This window comes from Cenococcum geophilum (assembly GCF_001692895.1).
Source record: "Cenococcum geophilum 1.58 unplaced genomic scaffold K441scaffold_1, whole genome shotgun sequence".
NCBI lineage: Eukaryota > Fungi > Ascomycota > Dothideomycetes > Gloniales > Gloniaceae > Cenococcum > Cenococcum geophilum.
Genome location: NW_027137559.1, coordinates 5354274 through 5376727, shown reverse-complemented (window position 1 = coordinate 5376727; position 22454 = coordinate 5354274). Strand labels below are relative to the sequence as shown.

Genomic DNA, 22454 nt, shown 5'->3' with positions numbered 1-22454 from the left:
CTTCCGCTCTGAAGCCCTGTCTTCTCCTTCAAAGAATAACAAGAATATTATACTCGGTACTTACGATGATTTGCTCCAAAGGACATCATGTCAGTTCTGCCAGCTTGTCCTTCATTTGGCGCGCCGGAAAGAAGAGGCCGTGGACCTCTGTATCGTAGATCATGACGGACCATCAAAAAGAACAGAAACAAAATACGAATTACGCAAGTTTGGAGATGCCTTTGAGATATATGACGGCTCCAGCATCCAGGGCTATATTCATCCCGCGACCAAGGATGCTTCTCCAGTACCCCCTGCCACCTCATCAAATCTTTCTGGATCTCTACTTGACATTGGGCGTATCCGCAGCTGGATTTCGGAATGTGAGCTCAAACATGTAAACTGTGGTATCATGGAAGATTCTTTGGTCAATCGCGAGCCCCTGGACATCCTTCTGGTCGACGTGCAAAACAACTGCCTAGTCAAAGCCACCACCAGTCAACAATACGTGGCCCTAAGCTACGTCCGCAGCAACATTCGTATGTTTCATACCACGAAATCCAACTACAAGGCCTTGAGGAAAGATGGTGCATTGGACCCGCAGAAAACCAAGCTGCCCAAGGCCATTTCGGATGCCATGAGGCTAGTCGCGATGCTTGGAGAACGATATCTTTGGGTGGATTGCCTGAGCATAGTGCAGGATGATATCATGCGCAAACACGTCCAATTAAACAACATGAATAAAATCTTCGGCAACGCCTTCTTTACCATTATCTCCGCTTCGGCTACAGACGCAAATACAAGGCTACATGGCGTGGAACCTGGCACAAGACTTCCCTATGTCGTCGCGGAGACTATTCAAGGGACTTACTTTATATCACGCCCTGCAAACCTCCGAGCGCTTCTCGATCAAGGCTCCTATGGAAGCCTTGCCTGGAAATACCAAGAAAGGTTATTATCAAGAAGGTGCTTGGTCTTAACGGCCCATCAGGCATACTTCCTTTGCCTCTCCTCCGTCCACACCGACGCTACTAGCTGCAACCCCGACGCGAGCCACCCAGAGCTGGACGTGCCATCCAATCCTCTTGCAGGGATCCAGCTACGAAGAACTCTGAAGGCGAAAACATCCCCAGACATCTTCAGCAGAGGCGGTTTCCTCCTCTACGACGAGCTCGTCCACGCCTTCACCAAGCGCGCCCTCTCCCATCCGGCAGAGCGCCTCTCTGCCTTCGCCGGCATCGGCGCCGTGCTGAAAGAAAGCTACGGAAGCGCCTTCCTCAGCGGCCTCCCCGAATCCCTCTTCGACCTCGCCCTCCTCTGGGTCTCCTCCGCCACCGACGACAGCCCCACCACCCCCTCACCCCCTCGCTCCCCGCACTTCCCCAGCTGGTCTTGGGCCAACCAACCGGGCCCCATCGCCCACGCCACTGGCCCGCTCGCCAGCGCCCTGCAGCGCGGCTCCCCGGGCCTGCAAGTCGAAACCGGGCCGATCTACCTACACAAGCCACACAGCTTCCGCCCCGTCGAGCGCCGCTACGGCGCGCTGCTCCAGCCGCCGCGCGATAGCAGCAGCAGCAGCGCCGCCGCCGCCTGTCTGCCGTCGCTCTCGCCTCCTCCGCCGCTGCTGGCACGTCGCTCGCCGGCTACGCTCTACTTCTCCGCCTGCACGGCCCGGCTTGAGCAGTTCAGCCTCCGCGCGTACGACTGGGCTGCCGGCGCCGCACGCATGCTTGTGTATGCGATGCCGGGTGGGCGCTGCTGCGGGAAGCTGTGGCCGGATGCGGGGAGCGGGGGGGAGCTGGCTGCGTCTGCGTCTGCGTCTGCGTCTACCCCCGCTCTCGCTTCTGTTCCTGTTCCTGCTTCCGCGCCCGGTTCCGCTCCCGCGGACGGGACGCGCGAGATGGTGCTGCTGAGCCGCGCGCATGTCGAGGGCGTCGCAAGGTACATGGACCTCGGGTACCATTTCGCGGCGGATGCGTTTCCAGATACGGAGTGGGGGCTGTTGAACGTGATGGTGGTGGAGTGGAGGGGTGGGGTTGCGGAGAGGCTTGGGGTTGGGCAGATTCATGTTGCGGCGTGGGAGGCGGTGGAGAAGGAGAGGAAGGTTGTTGTGTTGGGTTAGAGGAGGGGGGGAGTCGGGGCTCGTGTGAGACTCACCGTGCGGTGTTCAGCGTGCGGAACTCATCGTGCCTTTGTCGGGGCCGATGGGTGGACATGGGGTCTGTGGTTCAGGTTTCTTGGGGGAGGCGTTGGACGGAGATGCTTTTGGCACAGCTGGCGGTGGTGGATATACCCTTTTGTGATGAGTTTCTGACGACGGGTTTATGATGGTGTTGCGGCTATATACCCGTCGTTGAGTGCGGTTGCCTATTTGCGCTAATGTTTCTGGCTTGGGTCTGGATCTGTAGAGATACCCTCAACGCGCTTTCGTGTATACTGTCTAGAAGAATTACATAGATCTAAAGTTCTGCATCATTTCTCACATTTTAGTAAGCAAGTTTTATCAAAATGCCAAGACGTTGGTTGTAACCGGCTTTGCTCGTTCTAGTCTCTCGGAGGTCGGCACAGCCTGCTTCCAACGACAGCTGAAACACTCTCTGGGGGCGAAGTAGGTTTTTCCGAAACGCGCTACTTGACGGCGCTAATCTAGAAAGACGGTCAAAAGTCTCTCGAGCCCTTGTAAACAGCCTAGCACTCTAGATAGTATGCCAAGAATTCTCGAACGGTCGAAGAAGTGATCATGTTATGTGAAGAGAGTACCTAGTCGATTGTTGTATGGATATAATCCGATTTAGAATGGCCCAATATCACGCATCCACAGCGGTACACATTCAGCCTATTGTAAATTGGACGTTGAGCACGAGCCATGGAAGCTGATTACACTCAACTGGAGTCTAGAAGAGGCAGATGACGACTCTATTACCAGAAGGATAGTTGATGACATGATCCCGGCGGAAGATAATGCGAGATTGGCGCGTTGAAACAGAAAGGATATTATTGTATTTTCCCGACGCATGTTTCGATACGTTTGTGCTAAATAAGGACTCCGGTGGCTTCACGATAAGACGTTAAGCTTTCCGACGGCTTTCCCAATGACAAAGCGCCTGGGGGAAGGGCCGAATATTCGGACCGACTCAAGGCATGTTTGAAAACACAGCCCTCGAGGCAGCCAAGTTAGAGGATATATGATTGGATATGACTGAAAGGGGCGCGTGCAAGAGTCACCGTGATCAGGAGAATGGGAAAGGGAATGGATCGGCTAGCAGCAGGCCGGCTCGTGATTCGATGCTGATTCAGGGTCCCATAGCTCGAATGGTCTGGGGCGGCGGGTTGCGCGCGGCGAGCTAGCGTCTAGCCCTGCCGTGCCACCAACCCCGACATAACGCTGGAGAAAGGCGTCAAACGTCGGTAACAAAAGGGGACGAGAGACCAGAAGACCAAGGGACTGATAAATCAAACCCTTCCTTCACCCCCGGCACCACCTTCTGCACCACCCTCGCGCAGCATTCTTCTAAAATTCTTCCGATATGCTTCCTTGCTGCCATCTTTGTTCATTCCACTTCCCATAACGGACTCGCCGAGAGCCAGTTGAGCAGGAGGTACATCGCACCCATAGCTTGGAGGGCGATCCTCTTCGTGCAGAGACCTCGTACGTCTTTCACGCTGGCTACCGGCTTTTGTTCAGCTTCGCTCATCACCGAATCGCTTTGAGCCAACTGGGCTTTTGTGTTTCGCCTCCTGCTATTCCAAGCTCATCTCTTTTCCAGGAGAGCTGCAACGTGCAGGGAACCATCTGCATCCTGCAAGCTGGCCGCATCGCACTTTCAGAATCCCGCATCGCTTGGACCACCTACTCACGATTCAGGGCAGAGCCCGTAACATGTCTCCGCTGAGATTGCTATTTACTGCCGTGCCACACTCGCAATGAACTCCTCCACCTCCACCTCCCATTCTGAGATCGACAATCTTCCTGAACAGCTCCACGACATGGTCTCAATCTCCACCTCCTCCAATTCATCCGACGAGACGAACGACAGAATTACTCGCGAGCTGAGAGAAGAGCCAGATGAGCTGCCTCACCTTCACCAGCCGCGTCCTTCAACGCCCAGGAGCCAGACAGATCCGACACCTGACGTCTTTCACACTTCCCTCTACCCGCGATCACGAAACCGCTCTCCATACTCTCGTAGCCACCTTCGCTCGCATTCTAACTCTAGCTCACTGAGTGCCCCTCTCATGACACGAGCACACTCGCTTCCAACGGTCATAAACCCTTCCGTACATGTCTCGCCGTCGCCAGCTGGTCGGTCCTCCAGTCCATTGCGTTCGCCAATCCGCGCTCGCAGTCCTCTAAGAGGTTCGGAAGATACCTATCTACATTCGAGAGCGCCTAGCGTATGCGACATTTCGGAGGACGCTGAACTGGAGCTTACACCAAGGCCTGGGCAAGATCGCGTTATACACAGCTCTCCTGTACTCTCGGTTACACACGGCAACACACTCCCACGCAGCAGACGACGCCCTGCATCTCCACTCTACCAAGTGTCAACCGTGCCGTTTGGCTCGACAAGCACCCCCAATTCCACACATTCTTCGCCACTTCTGTCAGCAACAAAATTCAACGAGCCATTCCCGGTGAATTTGCAATACCCTGGGTCCTTCTTATCATCTTCGGTTCCTTCCACGCCGACCTCGACCCGTTCCCGCAGCCCCAGTATTTCTAGTCTTGAGACGATACCCGATACTCCGGATGCAGAGGAAGCAGCCCTCGAGGCAGACAAGCTTGCAAAACTCAAGGCTGCAGCAGATGCAGAGAAAAGCGGCAGTGACCCACTGAGGAGAAGCAGTCTTGACGTTCCAACTGGTCGCACGCTCGGTTTTGGAAAGAGGGACGCACGTAAGCGATGGAGCGTGTGCGGTGCCGAAAGGCGCGGGGACTTGGATCTGGAGACGATTTGGGAGGACAAATGAAACACATTGTGAGAGCATCAATGGTTTCACCAACGCGTCATCATTTGACTTGGTTCCAACTCGTGCAGTTGGCGAAAACTTTTTTTTCCTAAAGTCGAATCTTTTAATCATCATGATTCCCCTTCTTTGCATGGTAAAGGAATTGTATTGGCATCGACTTGGAGTTAGCGAGTTTTAGTCTTAATTAACTTTGGCGAGTCATTGGCATCGTTCTCTTCAGAACGTCAGGAAGGAGGATTCTAGGCGTTTGACGAATTGGCGACGGCATTTGAACGGCTATCACGATACCCAGTCATGGTGTCTAACTAGGTGCATAAAGCATCTAATAGTATGCGAGATTGCGAGAATGGCCTAAGTTCAAGCTTATTAGCTAGCTAGGCAGATCAACAAATAGAACATATAAGTCACTGTAAGACAGGCTTTCATTAATTCCGCGTTGATTGGGTCTATCCTTGGTGTTGCAGAATTTCTAGTTTGACTTCCAGCCTCGCTGGTGTCACGTGGATGGGAGCTTGAGTAAATGTTCTCCTACTTCTCTGAGAGTAGTTTCAAGCTTCTGAAGCACGATAGCCTTTCCTTATGTGCTCTCTTAGTGAGCCTTTCTTGTAGATCTCTAACTGGCTCCAGAATTTCGCCACCACAGCCTGGACAACTCCATCCTATATGCTCCTTCGAGCTCCTATACTAATGCTAAGTCGATTTGTATATCCAGACTACTTCTCTTCTATAAGGAGTCTTCCAGTTCCTCTTCCTTATCCTGCTTGCGTTCGTCTAGAGACGTCCCGCGTCCACCAAACCCCGTTTACTCAGCTCCGCCATCCCCACCTGTTCACGAAATGTGCAAATTTCATTCACTCCGTTTCACTCGACGCCCACCCAAACCAAAAAAACAGACGCGATAGGACGCCATGTCTTTCTTCTCGCACACAACACACCTCTCCATTTCTGCACCCACGTTCGTTACAGCACGTGCTACTATTACGGTCGCTCCTACCGCTCTACGAATTGCCCTGGCAGGAGAGAATGGAACCAAACGATGTGGAAATGATCATGGAGTCAGTCGAGCTGCAGTCAGTCGAGCCTGAGCCAAAATTGTATCGGCTGGTGGGTGAGGGTTTGGGAGGGACATTTGTCTGGCCGGATGAGTACGTCTAGAACCCCGCTCTCTCACTAACTTAACTTTGGCTGTACTATTTGTAGCTAGGCCGGAGTGTTGATCATCTGTTGTGTATAAGCTGACTACTGCAGGGACGGCAGATGGGTTAAGGGCCCAAGACCGATTGGTACCAAGGGGTGCATTACTTGTGTCGGTGTCTATATGGAGGTTGATGCGAACCGTGAGTTCTCTCTTTACTATCTCTCCTCTCCCGCATTAAATCTCCAATATTCCTGGCTCTACATTCCTAAATTCCTTACCCTATACCCCTAATATTCCTCACTCTATATCCCTAGTATTCCTCACTCTATGTCTGATATTCTCCCTAGCTCCCCCTCTTCTCCCAATCACATCACAACCCATAACCCCAGTCACGTCTATATAACCATCAACTCCTTTTCCAATTAGGCCAGGTTACTAACACCTCCCGGGTTGCTTCCTCGCCCACATCTCCATCCAACCCACCACCCATCTCTCCAACACGCCCCTAGCCCGCCGTGCCCTTACTAACCTTACCATCGCGCGTCTACAACACCATGCCGAAGCCAACAATTGGCCCTGCACGCGCCCACCGCCCTTCGATTCGCCCGCCACGGCCATCGGCAGCGACTTTGGCTCTCCTTCACGCTCTCAAACCTCCGACGAAGCAGCCACCGGAGAAAACGACACCGCTCCAGTAGCCGAAGACGCCACTGCTCCAGCCGGAGAAAGCGGCTCTACCATCGCTAGAGGAAACGCCACCGCGCAATCCCTCGAACTCAGCCAAGAGCCAGGACGAGGAGCAAGCCAGCCCACCACCCCCCTCTCCCCCCACCGACCCACCAAACCCGCCCTGGTCGCCCCCATTCCCACCCCTGACGCTCACCACCCCCGCCTTCCCGCTCCTCAACATCCCCAGTACCACCGACACCAACACCAACACCAACACCAACGTCCTAATGTCGCAACCATCCCCCGCCCTCTCGCACCCCCTTCCCCCGCCCTCCCCCCTCCTCCACCTCGTCCACCCCCGCCAACCCAGCGAGAACGACGCCAAAAGACGGCAAAGCCCGCATGCGCGCCACCCTCCTCCTCACCTGCCCCTTCGCCAGCGGCCGCGCCCTCAACGACTTTGTCGCCGACCCGGCCTGGGCCGCTGCGCGCCGCGCGCGGGGGCTCGGGCCGCAGACGCGCGAGGGGGATGCCGAGGAGGGCGGGCGGGCGGTCATGCGGGGGGTCTGTGAGTGGTTGGGGGTGGATGCTCTGCCGGGGTTTGAGGGGCAGAGGGAGAGGGAGAGGATGGCGGGGGTGGGGAAGTGGTGGGAGGATGGGGCGGTCAGGGGGAGGGTTTTGGCGGGGGAATTGCTTGGGGCTCGGGGGGAGCTGGTGGGGTTGAGGTTGGATGGGATGGGGATGGGAATGGGGCTCGATGGGATAGGGTTCGCGGAAAGCGTCGAAGACCAGCGCATCCTCAGCCCGGCGTTCGAGCATTGGCTGCGGTATTGGAAACCCATGGCGCACGGCTTCGTCGTCCGCGAGCCTGGTGCGGAGCCCGAGTTCTGGTGTATTGATGATGGCGTTCGCGGACATGAGATCGAGGATGCGCATCTGGGCGAGCGGAACGGGTGGGTGGCTGATAGGGAGTGGCTCGCGCATTGGAGCGTTGACTTGGAGAGCTGGGATGGGTTAGTGGATGGAGTGCGGGCGATGGATGGGGGGCGACTGGTTACGGAGGGGGAGACGCTCATTGCGGATGAGGAGTATGAGGAGTATCAGAAGTACTTGGAGATGCTGGAGAGGATGGAGACGGGTGATGACTAGTCGTGATGGGGTGAGAGGGAAGTTGCGAGGTGTTGGGAGTGGGTGTTGGACGGTGGCACGGTGCGTTTGGATAATGCAGAGGTGTTGTGAAGGGTGATAATGACGGACGGCACGATGAAAGAATCTTGTCGATTAGGACTCTGTTATGAGAAAGGAAAATGAGAGAACAGCTCTTTCATTTGACCTTGCCTCCTGTCTGCCACTGTCGTTATTCTTGCTATTGGTTATCTTACTTATTTTGCTTCTTGATATTGCATGACACTATTGGATTCACTTTCTAAGCAAAATCCGCCATTTCTCCAACACGACTCTATCTCTTAGCGAAAGTAGTACGACATAAACGCTTCGGCTCCTACACGGGTTCCGGGTATTCCGAAGTTGGACCGGTGAAGGAAAACTGTGGAAGTGGTTCGAGATAGCTAGCAGAGCGGAAAAGTTAAAGCGGTGCGACCAACCTTAGATGCTGCCATCAGAACTCATCAGTTCACGTTCTGAAAGGCAGCCTAGCCCAGTTCAGATATAGAAAAGCTGAGGCTTTCTGCCCTGCTGGTGATAGGGCTATGCATATGCGGGGGCTGAGCTCCTCGGCAGTTGCGGCGTTCTGAGACCTGGAGGTTCGTAAACGGTAACCCGGCATTGAGACGATCTCAGCATGAAATGACACCCAATCAACCTCTTCCACGTCGAACCATGTCTGGTTAGACAGGGCGTAAAAGTATCCGTCATGGATCTCAAATGCAACTAGAACCGATATCAAATCTGACGAAATTCCTAAACTGCAACGGCCTGGCGTCGGCTAGAATTGCGTGCTTTAAGTCTAACGGTATGACTTGAATTTGCCATTCACGATGGCCATGGTCATACGTTCCAAAAACTAGTAACGCTTCCGAGGTTGGTTTCAGCTGCCTCAGCAAAGACATCGTGCAAGTTCAACTTTTGCTTTCTATTGGCCAGTTCGGGAAAACACGACAGTTTCTTTTCGCAAGATAAAACCACAGAAAATGCCGGATCAAATCTCTACTATCTCCTTTAATGAAGTTAGCGTAGCTGCAGAGGAAACGCAATGCTTATTGATAAGCTCACCATGTAGAGATATGGCCAAATCGAAATCACGCAGTATCTTTCAGAAGAAGTAACTTATTATAATGAGTAGAACTATTGCCGTTGCTACAGGTAAGAGCAGCCTATTCATGACCGGCATGTTATGTAACGGTGGGATTTGACCATCGAGAGATCGAAAGTGTAACTCCTGAGCGTTCCTGCTATCCTGAATAGCTTGCATCAACTGATCCAGCTTCTTTTCGAGTTCAAGGGATATGGGTGCGACGTCATGGCAAAGAGTAGCTGCTGGGACTGTTGCTGCGGTAGTTTTCCGATACTGTCTCTGCGTGGGTCAGCACTTTGCGGCGAGTGGTTTTAGGCTAAAGATTGAACAGCTCACAGGAGTTGTAATAGCAACAAGAATGTAATGCTTTGCAGAGGTTGCCCTATGGATGCTTTAAGTTGCTGCACTTCTTTTGCAACAAGCGTCCAAAGAACAATTCGGGGCGCTCTGAAGATGCTAGACCGAGTAGATTTGACCCCAAGTGAATCTTCATAGGGCTTCACGAAGCATCTGAATTTCTTCCACGGCCGGTCGATACGTCTAATAAGATCGTTGATATCCTCTGAGTAGAGGTCGCCTGGATGCTCCAGGGTGTATTTTCGCAAGTGCTCAAAGGCGATCTTAACACCATCAAGGAAATCTACAGCCTCTTGAAAATCCGAATCAGTACGTTTAGCTTCTTGGAAGGCTGTGCATAGGCTGATGGAGAATTGAATAGCATCTTTTATGTCTCCGGCGGACCAACCAAAAGGAACCATAGTGGACTTTGCGGTAATTTTAAACGATAAAGCGATAGGCTAAAGAGATATAGAGGATGTAATGTAAAATGCAAAGATAAATGAATATAAGAATCTACTGCCATCGAGGCATCAGTAAAGATTTATGCCCAAATGTTGCTTATCCGTCTAGATATTCAGGTGGCGCATTCTGGGCACAGCCTGTCCATCGCACGCGTCTGGCCCCAGTTGGAGGGGCAGAACCACAAGGCGTGTTCGTATTTGACAGTGGCGTTTGAGCTCCAATCATTGTGAATATGAGTGACCCCTAGGATTTCGGAGAGGAGTGAGGGCACCAATCGCTGTGTGCGACGAAATTCCCGTTTAGGAGCTGTTCGGTTGCAACTTCATATTCAATATGAAGGCTCCATATTAAATATGACGTTGCAACCGAACAACTCCTTGGTCTTCTCACATTTGACTAGTTGCAGACGGTTCGCAAAGGCCACTAAATTCTCAGCCTCACCGGAGTTCAGCATCCGCGCGACTTTTGCTTCATTCGTACTTGCTTTTTCGGCTTTTTTTCATCTCAGTTCTTGCTATCAACCTCACTTCGGCATTTAACCGTCGAGTAAGCTGTTCCTAATCTCAGCCAGTTTTTCTTGATTTTTCAAACATACCCTTGCTAATTCTAATTCTATCAGCAACTAAGTAGAACAAAGATTTAATAGGCTACAGCTAAAGCCGCCACATACAGGAATCTATCGAGATCGGATCCCGACGTGAGAGATGAAAGTGAGAATCTCCCGAAATTCGAAGGCTATAATCGCCAAGGTTCCTGGGATTTGTACCGCGCGTTTCTTCCCCTGGCTGCTTTTCTGGGCGTGATTGAGCGGTGAGATGTGGTCGAGCATACGGGGATATCCAATGCATGAGTGTCCTAATGCCTTTGCTTCATACATTTAGCATCCTCTGTGCCGTTCTATCCTCCGGAACTGGTGGCATGGAAAAGGCAGGCGACTCCGAAATGTGTAACTGTGACTATGCATATTAGTGCTGCGTTTGTGACAAGGTGATGTTGGGGATAATGTTCCATTCCCCACAATGAATCGGAGAGCAGGGGTGGTTGTAGATGTTATTGGTCAAGGATACAAACGTACCGGTTTCCTTCTGCATGGGCCTTTTCAAGAAAACATACTTTCCATGACTTTTCTACTTTGCACCTCGACCACCTGAAGCTCTAAAATCGCACTGTACCCCGCCCTGGCCGCATGGTAGGTGACACTGACCATGAGATGCGCGAAGAGCCTACATGTGGAATAAACATGTTGTATTGAAGGCGGAAACATTTGCATCACACTGCTCTCGCGCTCGTTCGTGCAGCCTACTCCATCTTGGATGCCAGATCTGAGCAACCTCAATGTAGATGGGCAGGATCGATTTGACAAAGAAGCTGGTATTTTGAAAGTCTCTTTTCTTGATAGAATATGTAATATCTGAACATCCAAATCCCGAAATGTCACTCACACCATTTCCCCATATTCAATGCATAAACACATGTCCCTCGTTGGAACGCGGAGTAGCCAAATGGAAGGTGAATCCTTTTTGGCCTCGAGGCACTCCCCATCTATATTTCCGCTTTTTTTCCGCTGTTTTAAATGATCTCCATGTTTGTTATTGCTGGCTCAGCATATGCTTAAATTTTTCGATCTACCGGAATAACCTAACAGGGTTGCAAATCAATCAACTCAACTCGATTGAGGCCCTGAATCGGTTGAATTGAAAGCTTTGTAAGCAGAGAGTCCAGTTAATTAAATTAATTGAATCAATATTGAAGTCTTGGTATCTAGTTGCAACTAAATTCAACTAGAGTAGTCAGCAACTATCACGAGTCTTGGTATAGATTTGATGCAGGAGGACCTACCTGGTGACGCCTAAAATCGGTTCTAACTGCCCTTCCTATCACCCGGCTCTCAATATAGGCCTATCGCGAGTCTTAGCATAGTATTAACACACTCTCCTGCTGTATTATACTTTCTCTTTTATCGCTGGTCGCTTTAACTGCCTATAGGCCCACGACGTCTGCCCGCCGTTAGATAAGGAATACGGTAGCCAAGAAGACGCTTCCACTTAATTCCTTTATACTCTTCTTGTTAGGAATTGGTAGTAGACGCGTTAGCATTACCATCTAAGCTATAATCTAAGACGCGCTAAAGGTCGGTAGGTGTAGTAGGATCAGAACAAGCTGTAGAAAGGATTAAGGTGTTTATTTGGCCATCATCTAACGTGTTAGAAGCCATAGTAGTAATAAAATTAATATTGTTAATAGGCAAATCCGGTAGCAAAGCTCTTCTACTAGCGGCGATATAACGGTGTAAACATTAGGTATACTCGGGTAAACTTTTTTTAGTAAGGGAGACAGGAAAGGTAATATTTAGAGCATTATAACTTGTTAATATTTCTATAATATTAAAAGATTCAATATTTGTTAACCGATTTAATTCAATTAGGACTTCCAAATCGATTGAATTGAAAAGCCAGTGAGCCCTTAATCGGTTGAATTGAGTGCCAAGATTCAATCGATTCAATTCAATATTGAAATTTCGTTGATTGACTTGCAACCCTGTAACCTAAGTTAGCAAGGAATGGGTGGCTGGCTGACAGGGAGTGGCTCGCGCATTGGAGCGTTGATTTGGAGAGTTGGGATGGGTTGGTGGATGGCGTGCGGGCTGTGGATGAGGGGCGACTGGTTACGGAGTGGGATGATGGTGTGGAGGGAGGTGGCTCGCCGCTTTCGAAAGGGGAGACGCTCGTTGCGGATGAGTATGAGGAGTATCAGGAGGAGTACTTGGAGATGCTGGAGGGGATGGAGACGGGTGATGACTAGTCGTGATGGGGCGAGAGGGGGGTTGCGAGGTGTTCGGAGTGGTGTTGGACGATGGCGCGGTGCGTTTAGATGATGTAGAGACGCTGTGAACGATAGGAGTGATGGAGTATGAGCCTATGGAGCTAGAGAGTGTCTTGGATGCTAAGATGAAGGTTACTGCGGATTGGGACTCTGTTGGCATACTGAAATGGCCAACGCAGTCCATCTCACGTGCTGCAGTGATCCTAGAAGTAACTGTCAGTCCCTAGCAGCTCCCACCCCAGCCTCATCTGACAGTTGCCTTATTCTGAGTTTCATATATCACGAGGCGCTTGTCTAGAAACATTCAAGCTTTTGCTATCAATACCAACCGCGACAACCGATCGATCCTGCAACCACCGCCCGATTTAAATCCTATTGAGCACATCTAAGTATAACTCAAAGAGACGCTCCACAAACGATTTCCAGAGATCGCATATATGCGCGGCTCTAAAGAGGAGGCAATTAAGAAGCTATCTAAGGCCCTAGTAATTTGCTGGAACGAGATAGCTCCTGCCTTTTTTGAGTCTTTAATTGATAGTATAGAAGAGCGATGCGACGCTGTAAGAGGCCAAGGGGTGGCACACCGGATTTTGAACACCAAAAAAGTATCACGATTACTAGATTATGTATCTGTAAGTAGCTTCAGGTATTTTTTGAAGCTCTGGAATCAATTGTGTGACTTTCGCATAGTATTTTGGCAGGGTGTGTCATTTTGGTGTGGCCTCGGCACGGACACCCTTTGACGAGGTACTGTAGATGCCTCCGATGCCCAGTGCCATCCATGCTAGATCTCTAAAACCGCTCCATGATGGCAGGGGAGTTACCGAATCAGTGTGCCATGTAGAATCGTAGGTGTTTCTGATGAGCTTGAGGAGGCGGCTGCCGATAGTAATTTTTCTTGAGCATTCCTAGGAGTCGTTGGCTGAATAAAGGGAATATTATTTAGTCCCAAATTTTGGAGAGCCCTAAATATGTTTATTGGGCCCGGATATCTTGCTCTCGACGTGTGCAGCGGCGGAGGTCCCGCCGGGGGTAAGAAGGGACCGCCTAGCCAATTGACATTTCCTTCTAATACAGAGCCAGGAACGGATAAAGAACTTATAGAATTTCTTATGGCAACAAAAGCCATTTAAGAGTGTACCTTAAGTATGAGAAACTGTAAACGATAAGGAAAATGTTATATAAACCAACATAGTGATTATGAGGATTAAGAGAGAGGTTAATACGAAGCCAACGTAGTAAGGTAGACATATCACGATTAGCGACACCTGCTATGTTTCAGGCTTTTAGAGAGGCTGTAAGGTTGCATCTGAGTGCACAGGCCGGTGACAATAGGCTATACGAAGCGTAGGATTCTCTTATGGATCCCCGCAGGGCCGGGCGGTCTGTTTAGCTGTGTTAAAAATAGTTGGTCGAATAGACGAAGGTCGTGTATGCCTTGCACAAGCACGGGCCAATACAGCCACAAACGTAGCACCTCTCTAGCTGATAACTAAGGTCACAAGCAAACCAATGAAACGGCGTTCTCTTCCAACTGCCAGCGAATCAGAGTTTATGTCGGCTTCGAAACTTCAGGTCCTTGCTGCTTCAACGGTGTGTTTCTACGTGGCCGCGACGCCACTTACATACTACAGTAGCGCCCTTCTTACCCGCACACTGCGCGACATCCGGCCAATCCTTTAAACTTCGATGCATTTCAACATTGTTTATACGCAAATCGGGGGAAAGCCCAAGAATGGGGGATTCATCTGTCGGTTAAAAGGACATTCTCTTCTTTTATATGGCGTCTTATCTACATGCAACTTCTCAATTCCTTTCAAAAAAAATCCTTTTTCGAATCACATCCGAGGAGTCTCGCCATGGTCCCATTCGGTTGGTCCGCTGGAGATATCAAAGATGCAGTTCAATTTTCAATTAGATTGTGTACCACGTTCCAAGATGCCGGGTGTTCTAATTCGGATTTTCAAGAAGCAATAGATTTCCTCTGCGGCCTTCAGATTGTTCTCGAGCACCTGCGTACATACACTATAGAGAACCCAGACCATCTTTACTCTAAGGACATTAAAGATCTCGTCCAACAAATCGACCGACCATGGAAGAAATTTAGAGACTTTCTAAAGCCTTATGAAGACTCACTTGGGATCAACTCAGTTAGGTCCAGCATCGCGAGAGCACCCCGAGCCGTGCTCTGGACACTTGTAGCGAAAGAAGTGCGGCAACTCAAGGCCTCCGTTGGCCAGCTAGTGCAAAGCCTTACACTCCTGCTGCTATTACAGCTTCTGTAAGTGTTCAGTCGTTGCCTTAAGATCAGTCGTCGCTTCCTGCTGACTAGCGCAGAGACAGGATGGAAACACTACCTCTGCAGCAATCGCAGCAGCTCCTATTTGCCCTACACGTAGCCCCCATACCTGTAGAACTCGAGAACAAGTTGGAAGAGCTGAGGCAGGCCATTCACGATAACCGGGTTTCTCAAGGGTCGCAACAAGGCCGGGTTGTGCATGGATTGCTGTTGTCTATTATGGTGTCAGCAATACTTTTATTTCTCACATCTACGTACTTTATGTGAAAGACACGCTTCATCTCTATGTATCATTGCATCACATGCTGCTATGGTGAGCTCATTTGCACACATCATATTCTCTTGACACCACACCGACCTTGTCGAAAGCCAGGCAGAAATTATCGGGAAGGCGGACCCGCTCCAGCCATTGCCGGTAGTACTTGGAAGAATCCGTATCCTACGATGATCCAACTCGGGTGGCTAAGCAAGACTAACTGGCTTGGCCAATCGACGCGGTTAACTGTACGGCGCGGGCTGCATGCTGACGGCTCGAAAGAGGATGCATTCACCTCGAAGCCCGAGACCCAGAATGTAAGGTAGAGAATCTTGGCCATTACGTATATCCTAGGGTGTTCTAACTTATACACCTGTACGATCCTAGCACTTGGGATACAATAAAGGTGCCTTTCACCAGCTGTCCACATGATTATTGATATGGAAGAGTTTGATTGGACGTCATTTTATCACTGTGTTCGCTTTCGTCTCGAATAACCGTTTAAGGACGCCTTGGAAATCAACGCCTGCATATATCGTCTGCAACCTCCTGGACTAACTTAAGCCCACAGGTGAATGAGCTCATCATCTATCTCGTTATCTTTTTACATTATTTTCTGTCTCCAACCGCCTTGATCTATGTCCCTCACTGGTCCTCGGATTAGGTTCCCCTCTCGGGCACCTGCATATGTTCGGAAACTCTTGGTCTGGATATCTAAAGGCCAGATGCGCGTGCCTCGAACTTCTTCCTCCAAGACCGGGGATCTATGAATGAGAAGCTGTGAGCGCCTCGACGAAACATTCTAAATACATGAAACTCTACATCGTTTGACTCATGCGGTTTAAGATTTTCTACTGTTCAAAATATGCCATTCACCTTGCTGTGTTGTTGCATGGGGCGTTGAAGCGTACACTGGATGAACTGTCGGACGACGCGCTAATTGCGATCGTCGTCCTGTTTCCTTTGAGGGTATAGACCAGGGGTGTCTTGGCCATTTGACTTGACTGTATATATTGAGGCTCAATAGCCTACATTAATTTGACAGAGTTTTCCTTCTTGACTGCACCGTTCAACATGAACTATCCTAATCATCTTAACGGCGCATTGGTGGAGAGCGTTGAGCTGCGGGCCCAATAGTGCAGGTTGACTCGGTACATGCCAACAAATATTTTCGTTTAGAGAACGCCTGGACATTGTGCGGCCAGCAATGGGACTGCAGCTGATGGCTAACTATCCTCGGAATTTTCTTTTCGAGGTTTTGTTGTGGGGGTTCCATTCCTTGCCCCGCTATGCATTGAACTGACAGTTCATTGAATCATAAACCTTCATGAACTTCCTTGCTTGCGGAAACCCTAGGCTTCTTGAAGAAGGTAAATAGATGGCGCTGGCACAGCGACGATAGGCGCAGGGCTGCTTCCTCCTGTGCGCCATTACGATAATCCCCATCGCCATCACGCTGCCAGCATCACCAGCAGCAGCAGCTAACCTGGGGCCATTCTCAAGTACCAGCTGGCCGTAAAAGCCAATCTAGATTTATTGAGTCCTCATTCCTTTTCCCTTTTCCTTTCGCAGGCGCCGTCGCTCTGACCAGCAGCCTCGACGAACTTTGAACGAACCCATGAGTGGGCAAGTAATTAACTAAGCTAGGTCTATCCGAGCTCCCGGACTCACTCCAGTCGATTACCGAATCGAGCAGCCTCTTAAGCCGCGAACGGGCGGTTGCCGGGCTAGTGATTGCTCCGTCGCTCCTAGGCCATAGCGGCCGCGGCAAACATCAGCCTTCGGTAGTTCCGGGCGCGCCAAGAACTTATTTTAATTGGTCGACGCATGGGCTGGGTAGCAGGGCTTGTGCAGCAGGTGGCCTGACCGGTGTCTGCTGTCTATCCCCGGGCATGTTTCGACTACACTAGGGATCCGCTTTCGACTTGTTGCCCCGTTTCTTTTGTGTTCTCATTCCCTCACCGCGTACTAGCCCAGTCTGTGGCAGTCAGAAAGCCAACTTAATGTCTCACCTAGCTTAGCCCATAAAACGCTGGTCCTGACGCACCCGGGTATGTGGCGCCCGCTAGGGTCGGGCGAGACATCGCATTCCGTATGTGGTTTAGTCTTGCAGTGTACCTCTTTCACTTCTGAATGCCCTCTATTCGTAACGCGGTAACGGAGAACACTTCATAATGCTGCATAGCCATGACAGACGGCTCAGCGGCATGGAAGGAAGATCCTTCGGTGTATGTCTCACAAAGAACTGACTGGGTTGCAGTATGATGCTTTTTTATTGGTGCCATAGCCATTGGGGACTTTTCATTGATCCATGACGAGCATTGAAGTCAAGCAGCTCCAGCATTATCTCCAACATTTTTGGCAAACCCCTCGGCTGCAATGCTTCCTTTTTTTCTATTCCGATATGCATAGCGATCAGAATCTATGTTGTATCATTTGCCAATGACGCACCGAATTTTCCGACAGTAGATTCAGAGCCCAGCGCCGAAGCCAAGGCCGAGGGTGGCTACTAGTGATAGAATTCCAAGTTCGACGACCATGTTACGATTTCTTCAAGATCAGAAAGGTAAAGTGAATAGTTAGACCTTATTCGCCATCAAGAGATGACCTAACCTTCCAGGTTTTCAAAGTAGTATGGCCTGAGCTGGCTGGTGACTCGGAAAAGGTTACTACAATGAAGTGGTGTAAAGAAAAGATATATGTAAAAGTAAGATGATTTGTCGTGATACGTGAAGGATATAACTATTGCTCTTGCTTATAAGCCTTAGACATCCTATCTACCATTAAGAGATGACTTGACCTAGGTGTTCAAAGTAGTATGGCCTGAGCTGGCTGGTGACTCGGAGAAGGTTACTACAATGGAGTGGTGTAAAGAAAAGATATATGTAAAAGTAAGATGGTTTGTTATGGTACGTGAAGGATAACTGTTGCTGGTGCTTGTGAGCCTTAAACATCCTATCTGCTATAGAATTTTACAGTAAGACTAACTATCGTAGACATATCTAAATATACGGAGGAAAAGGTGCCTCGAATAAGGTGAAAGGCTATCATACGATTATTTATACTGGGAGTGCAGCACCGCAACCACTAGATACAGAGACGACTGACTATTGGGATTAACTGCTTCGACCGATTCGAGTTACGTCTCACCAGAAATACGAAAGCTCGACCCTGTCTCGTATAAGTTTCTATAAAATTTACAATGTGGAGCACAATGTTAAGGTTTACGACTTTGGGCAGGTCCATAGAGATTCGGAGTTTTGGCTGCAATACCAATTTAAGTCGGCTTGGGGTATTGATCCGAATAGCGCATTAGTGAGGTAGGTGGCTTGCCACTAGACTCAATTAAAGAATCTACAAGTATTTTAGCGAAGTATTTTACTTAGTACTACTCCATAAGTTATTCGAAGTTTGCTTGCGAGAAAATGGTAGAATCTCTCTTTGCCATCATGAATGCATTAACTGGATAACATACCTAATGTCTTCCATTTTAGTCTAATACCCATATAGATACACTAAGACTTCAATATTATGAATTATACAGCCTTCATCGTTCGTACTTCGTCTAAAAGGAAAACCTCATAAGTTAGTTGTTCTGGGGATCCACTACAAAAGGCAATAGAAAGTGGAGAGGCTCGGATAAAGTAATGAAAAAGACGGCAAAAGCGCTTCACATGACCGGGAGTCTGCAGAGTTTCACGTGGGACGGCTAGTGCATATCCTGCAGGAAAAGTCTCGATGAGTGTGTGCTTACTATACATGAAAGCCCGGGGTACGACCGTAATCGACGGCCGTCTCGCGGATGCCTGCGACAACCCTGAATCCCTACCCGCTGCCGCTGCTGCGTTTCGTTGGCAATGCAGCCGTGGAATGCGCGACACCCTTTCAATTGGTGCCGACAAGTTCCAATCAAAGGCTTTAGCTGTCATCTGTTCGTATTCGTGAATGTAGGCCGTTCTGTCCCGGGTGCTTGGTCGAACGGGCAATGACGCAAAGTACAGAAGTCGGCACGAAAGAAAAGCTAGTGGTTTAAAGACCGTTTTTCTTAATAGAATATGTGGTATCAACCCTTGAAACAGAATACCCGAACATCTAAATCCTGAAATATCACTCACACCATTTCCCCTGTCACGGAACCCCACCGCAGGGGCCTCCATAGGAGAGCCCCGTGCTCTCGCGTACACCTCGCGTACAGCTTATGTCAGCTACGCGTAGGTATATCACCTCCTTACGCCCTCGACCCTTACGATCGATCGCGCAACGTCTTGTAGACTCCTCGAATACATACGTCTTGTAGCCACTGCCCCGTCCCGTGACATTACGTTGCGCCTTTTTACTACTAACACCCAGCCTACGACCAATTCTACGTCTCTGCAATACTACAGGCGCTACTAAAAGCAGCGTACCTACGAGTTACCTTACTTTATACTTCCAAGGAACCTACAATAGTAAGACAATATTCCTTACTAGCCACTATATTAAACCCAAAGAATAATCCAATACCTATACTTAACCTACAACGCCAATTAATCCCAGGAGAATTTAATTTATTAGCCCTAGCCTTAACCCCTAAGGAGATGGATACCAATAATGTCTTATCTTTTATTAACTATATAACTACGGATAAGCAAGCGGAAGGGCTACTACCCATTAAAATTAAAATATGAGACGCTGAGACGTTCGCAAAAATGGTAGCACGAGAACCTAATAAATACTACCGCCTTCTATAAAACTACCACCTAAAGCTTATATAAGCCAAGATGCGTACTACCTAAGATCGCGATATCATCCAAGATCTATAAGCTCGCGAGGCGCTTGCTAATAACACGCGTTAAGAAACTAAAGATAACCTCCGCGTATCTAAACGCGACGTCTAATAGTTAAAGAAGGCTAAGATTGCACTTATTACTACGGTTACTAAAAGAGAAGGTATAATTAAATACCTATAATCTTAGCTTAATAAGTATATTCGTAATAACGCCAGACACCTCTCTACTGCATATAACGCTACTTAAGTCTCTACGCCTCTAGCAACTTTACCTACTTAACGCTTAACGGAGAGTTAGCGCTAAGCAGCCTTACCTAATAGGAACCCCTACTAAAGCGATAATAAAAGCTATAATAACTAAACCTAAGCTGCCACCGTAGGGTCTAATATACGTTACCTTAATCCCCTAGTTTTCTAGGGAGACTGCAAAAAATATAGCTACTAGAAGATATAAATCCGCAAGAAACTAACTTAGAGCGCCTGCCTTTTTCCTATAGAAGATACTAAAATTAGCTATATTATCGGGCGAATAAAGGGTATACTATTTAATAGACTCTTCGCTTAATAGGAGACTAATAGCCCCTAAAAGTAGCAATCCTACTAAAAAGTCCTTAACAATCTTAACCTAATATACCGCGACTATAACCTACTAGCCACTAAGCTAAATTACGTGCCCTAAAGATAAGCCCTACTAAATCATTTAATAAGTTCTATATTAAATTCTAGAAATACACCGGAGCCCTTACCTAAGACAATACTAAAGACCAAAAAGATCTCCTTAAAAAAGTTACTTATCGCCTTAGTTATACAGCCACTAGCTACAACTACAATAATATTTATAATATGGTAGCAGCTATACGGAAAATTAAACGACGACTAAATTAGATCGCTACTATAAACCTTTACCTAAAGACCTCCTTATAGAAGCCCTCCGGACCTACTAAACTACTAACGCCTACTACCCTAAGCAACACTACTAGTCCTAATATTAACCTTTCTATACTAACCTTCCCGTAAAAGCTACTAGACGGAGAATATAAGCTACTCTAAAAGCTAAAGCGTTGCTATAGATATTATTAAGAAGGCTATTATAGCTATAGCCTAAACTGCCTAATAGCTAAGTTTAGTAGCTGCCGCCTAATACCTAACCTAGTACCTTAAACACCAAATATATTATTATATACCACTACTATATAAAACAAAAATATAGTAATAGCGGTAGAGTCGGATATAGAAACGGAAAACACTAAGTCCTAGCCCTAAGTTATAGGTTAGGACGCCCTAATAATAAGGGGATCTATATATCGGCCTANTTAATANATAACTTAGTAAANATAAATAGACGGAAATAGATAGTTTTACCTATAATAGGAACTACTGCTAAAAAATAATATAAAAGCCGTTTTATAATTAATTACGGAGCTACTAATAAATTTATAGATACTTAATTCGTGCGCACTTATAACCTACCTACTTTACCCCTTACTAAAGCCCGCGCCTTATAACTTGCTAATAGTAGTTATACCACATAGAAGATTACCTATATAGCATAACTCCACCTAGATATAAATAGGCACTAGGAAGAACTTTAGGCCTATATTATACTACTTACTAACTACCCTATTATCCTTAGAATAAACTAGCTCAAACAATATAACCCCACCATTAACTAGAAAAAGAAAAAAGCAACCTTTAACTCTAAATACTATAGAGAGACCTACCTAGGATATAGCCTAGCCGCCTCTATTTACTCCCTAGAATACTAACCTAAGGAACCCCTTATTACCCTACCTATAACTAACTACTACTATATAAGTGCCGCGGCCTTCTACCGTATAGTATATAGAAAAGGCTAGACTATTACCGCAGCCTTTTAATTATAACTATATAAGCTTAATAAAGAACAGGATTATATCCTTTATAGTAACAGGATAAATATAGTTAACCTTTTAGAAAACAATGCCCCCGCAAAACTCTATAAACTTTTACCTTTAGACTTTAAGAAGTTTATAAAGCTTAAAAAAGGACTTACTAATAAGGAACTCCGTAAGCTCCTCCCTAAGAGGTACTATAACTTTATTAATATATACTTATAAAAGAGCGTAAATATACTCCCCCTATATTAACCTAATAACTATACTATTAATATTAAATAAGAAAAAACGCTACCCTATAAGAGACCCTACCTAATATTAAAAAACAAACTTTTAATTATTAAAAAGTATATCAACAAATACCTTAATAAAGGGTTTATTCGCCCCAGCATATCCCTAGCAGCCGCCCCTATCCTCCTTACTAAGAAGCTAGGAGGAGGTATTTAATTCTATATTAACTATAAAGGACTTAACGCTATTACAATTAAGAACTAATACCCTATACCGCTTATACGTAAAACTCTTAAGCGGCTTAGCTAAGCTAAAATCTATACTAAGCTTAATATTATCGCCGCCTTTAACCGCCTCTAAATATAAGAAGGTAATAAATGGAAAACCGCAT

General features: G+C 48.0%; 6 protein-coding genes across 6 annotated transcripts; 4 read left to right on the top strand and 2 right to left on the bottom strand.

Annotated features, from left to right (window-relative positions):
• Positions 1-262: 262 nt before the first annotated feature.
• Positions 263-1375, top strand: K441DRAFT_451800 (uncharacterized protein; the record flags this gene model as incomplete). Its single annotated transcript, XM_067641702.1, has 1 exon — positions 263-1375. A coding segment is annotated over one exon (1113 nt), but the record flags the coding sequence as incomplete, so codon positions are not given.
• Positions 1376-3903: 2528 nt separating this feature from the next.
• On the top strand, positions 3904-4950 carry K441DRAFT_683476 (uncharacterized protein; the record flags this gene model as incomplete). The annotated part of the gene is made up of 2 exons (XM_067651694.1): positions 3904-4336; positions 4367-4950. 2 exons carry the CDS (start codon positions 3904-3906, stop codon positions 4948-4950), a joined length of 1017 nt encoding a protein of 338 aa, XP_067510532.1.
• Positions 4951-5173: 223 nt separating this feature from the next.
• Positions 5174-6554, top strand: K441DRAFT_9641 (uncharacterized protein). The gene is made up of 3 exons (XM_067654568.1): positions 5174-5359; positions 5578-6095; positions 6199-6554. Exons 2-3 carry the CDS (start codon positions 5614-5616, stop codon positions 6377-6379), a joined length of 663 nt encoding a protein of 220 aa, XP_067510531.1. The 5' UTR covers positions 5174-5359; positions 5578-5613; the 3' UTR covers positions 6380-6554.
• A 531-nt stretch (positions 6555-7085) lies between these two features.
• Positions 7086-8235, bottom strand: K441DRAFT_9627 (uncharacterized protein; the record flags this gene model as incomplete). The annotated part of the gene is made up of 1 exon (XM_067654567.1): positions 7086-8235. A coding segment is annotated over exon 1 (748 nt), but the record flags the coding sequence as incomplete, so codon positions are not given.
• A 794-nt stretch (positions 8236-9029) lies between these two features.
• Positions 9030-9769, bottom strand: K441DRAFT_691911 (uncharacterized protein; the record flags this gene model as incomplete). The annotated part of the gene is made up of 2 exons (XM_067652520.1): positions 9030-9288; positions 9348-9769. 2 exons carry the CDS (start codon positions 9767-9769, stop codon positions 9030-9032), a joined length of 681 nt encoding a protein of 226 aa, XP_067510529.1.
• A 4725-nt stretch (positions 9770-14494) lies between these two features.
• K441DRAFT_672599 (uncharacterized protein) lies at positions 14495-15201 on the top strand (the record flags this gene model as incomplete). Its single annotated transcript, XM_067650571.1, has 2 exons — positions 14495-14916; positions 14973-15201. 2 exons carry the CDS (start codon positions 14495-14497, stop codon positions 15199-15201), a joined length of 651 nt encoding a protein of 216 aa, XP_067510528.1.
• Between the last annotated feature and the right edge of the window lie 7253 nt (positions 15202-22454).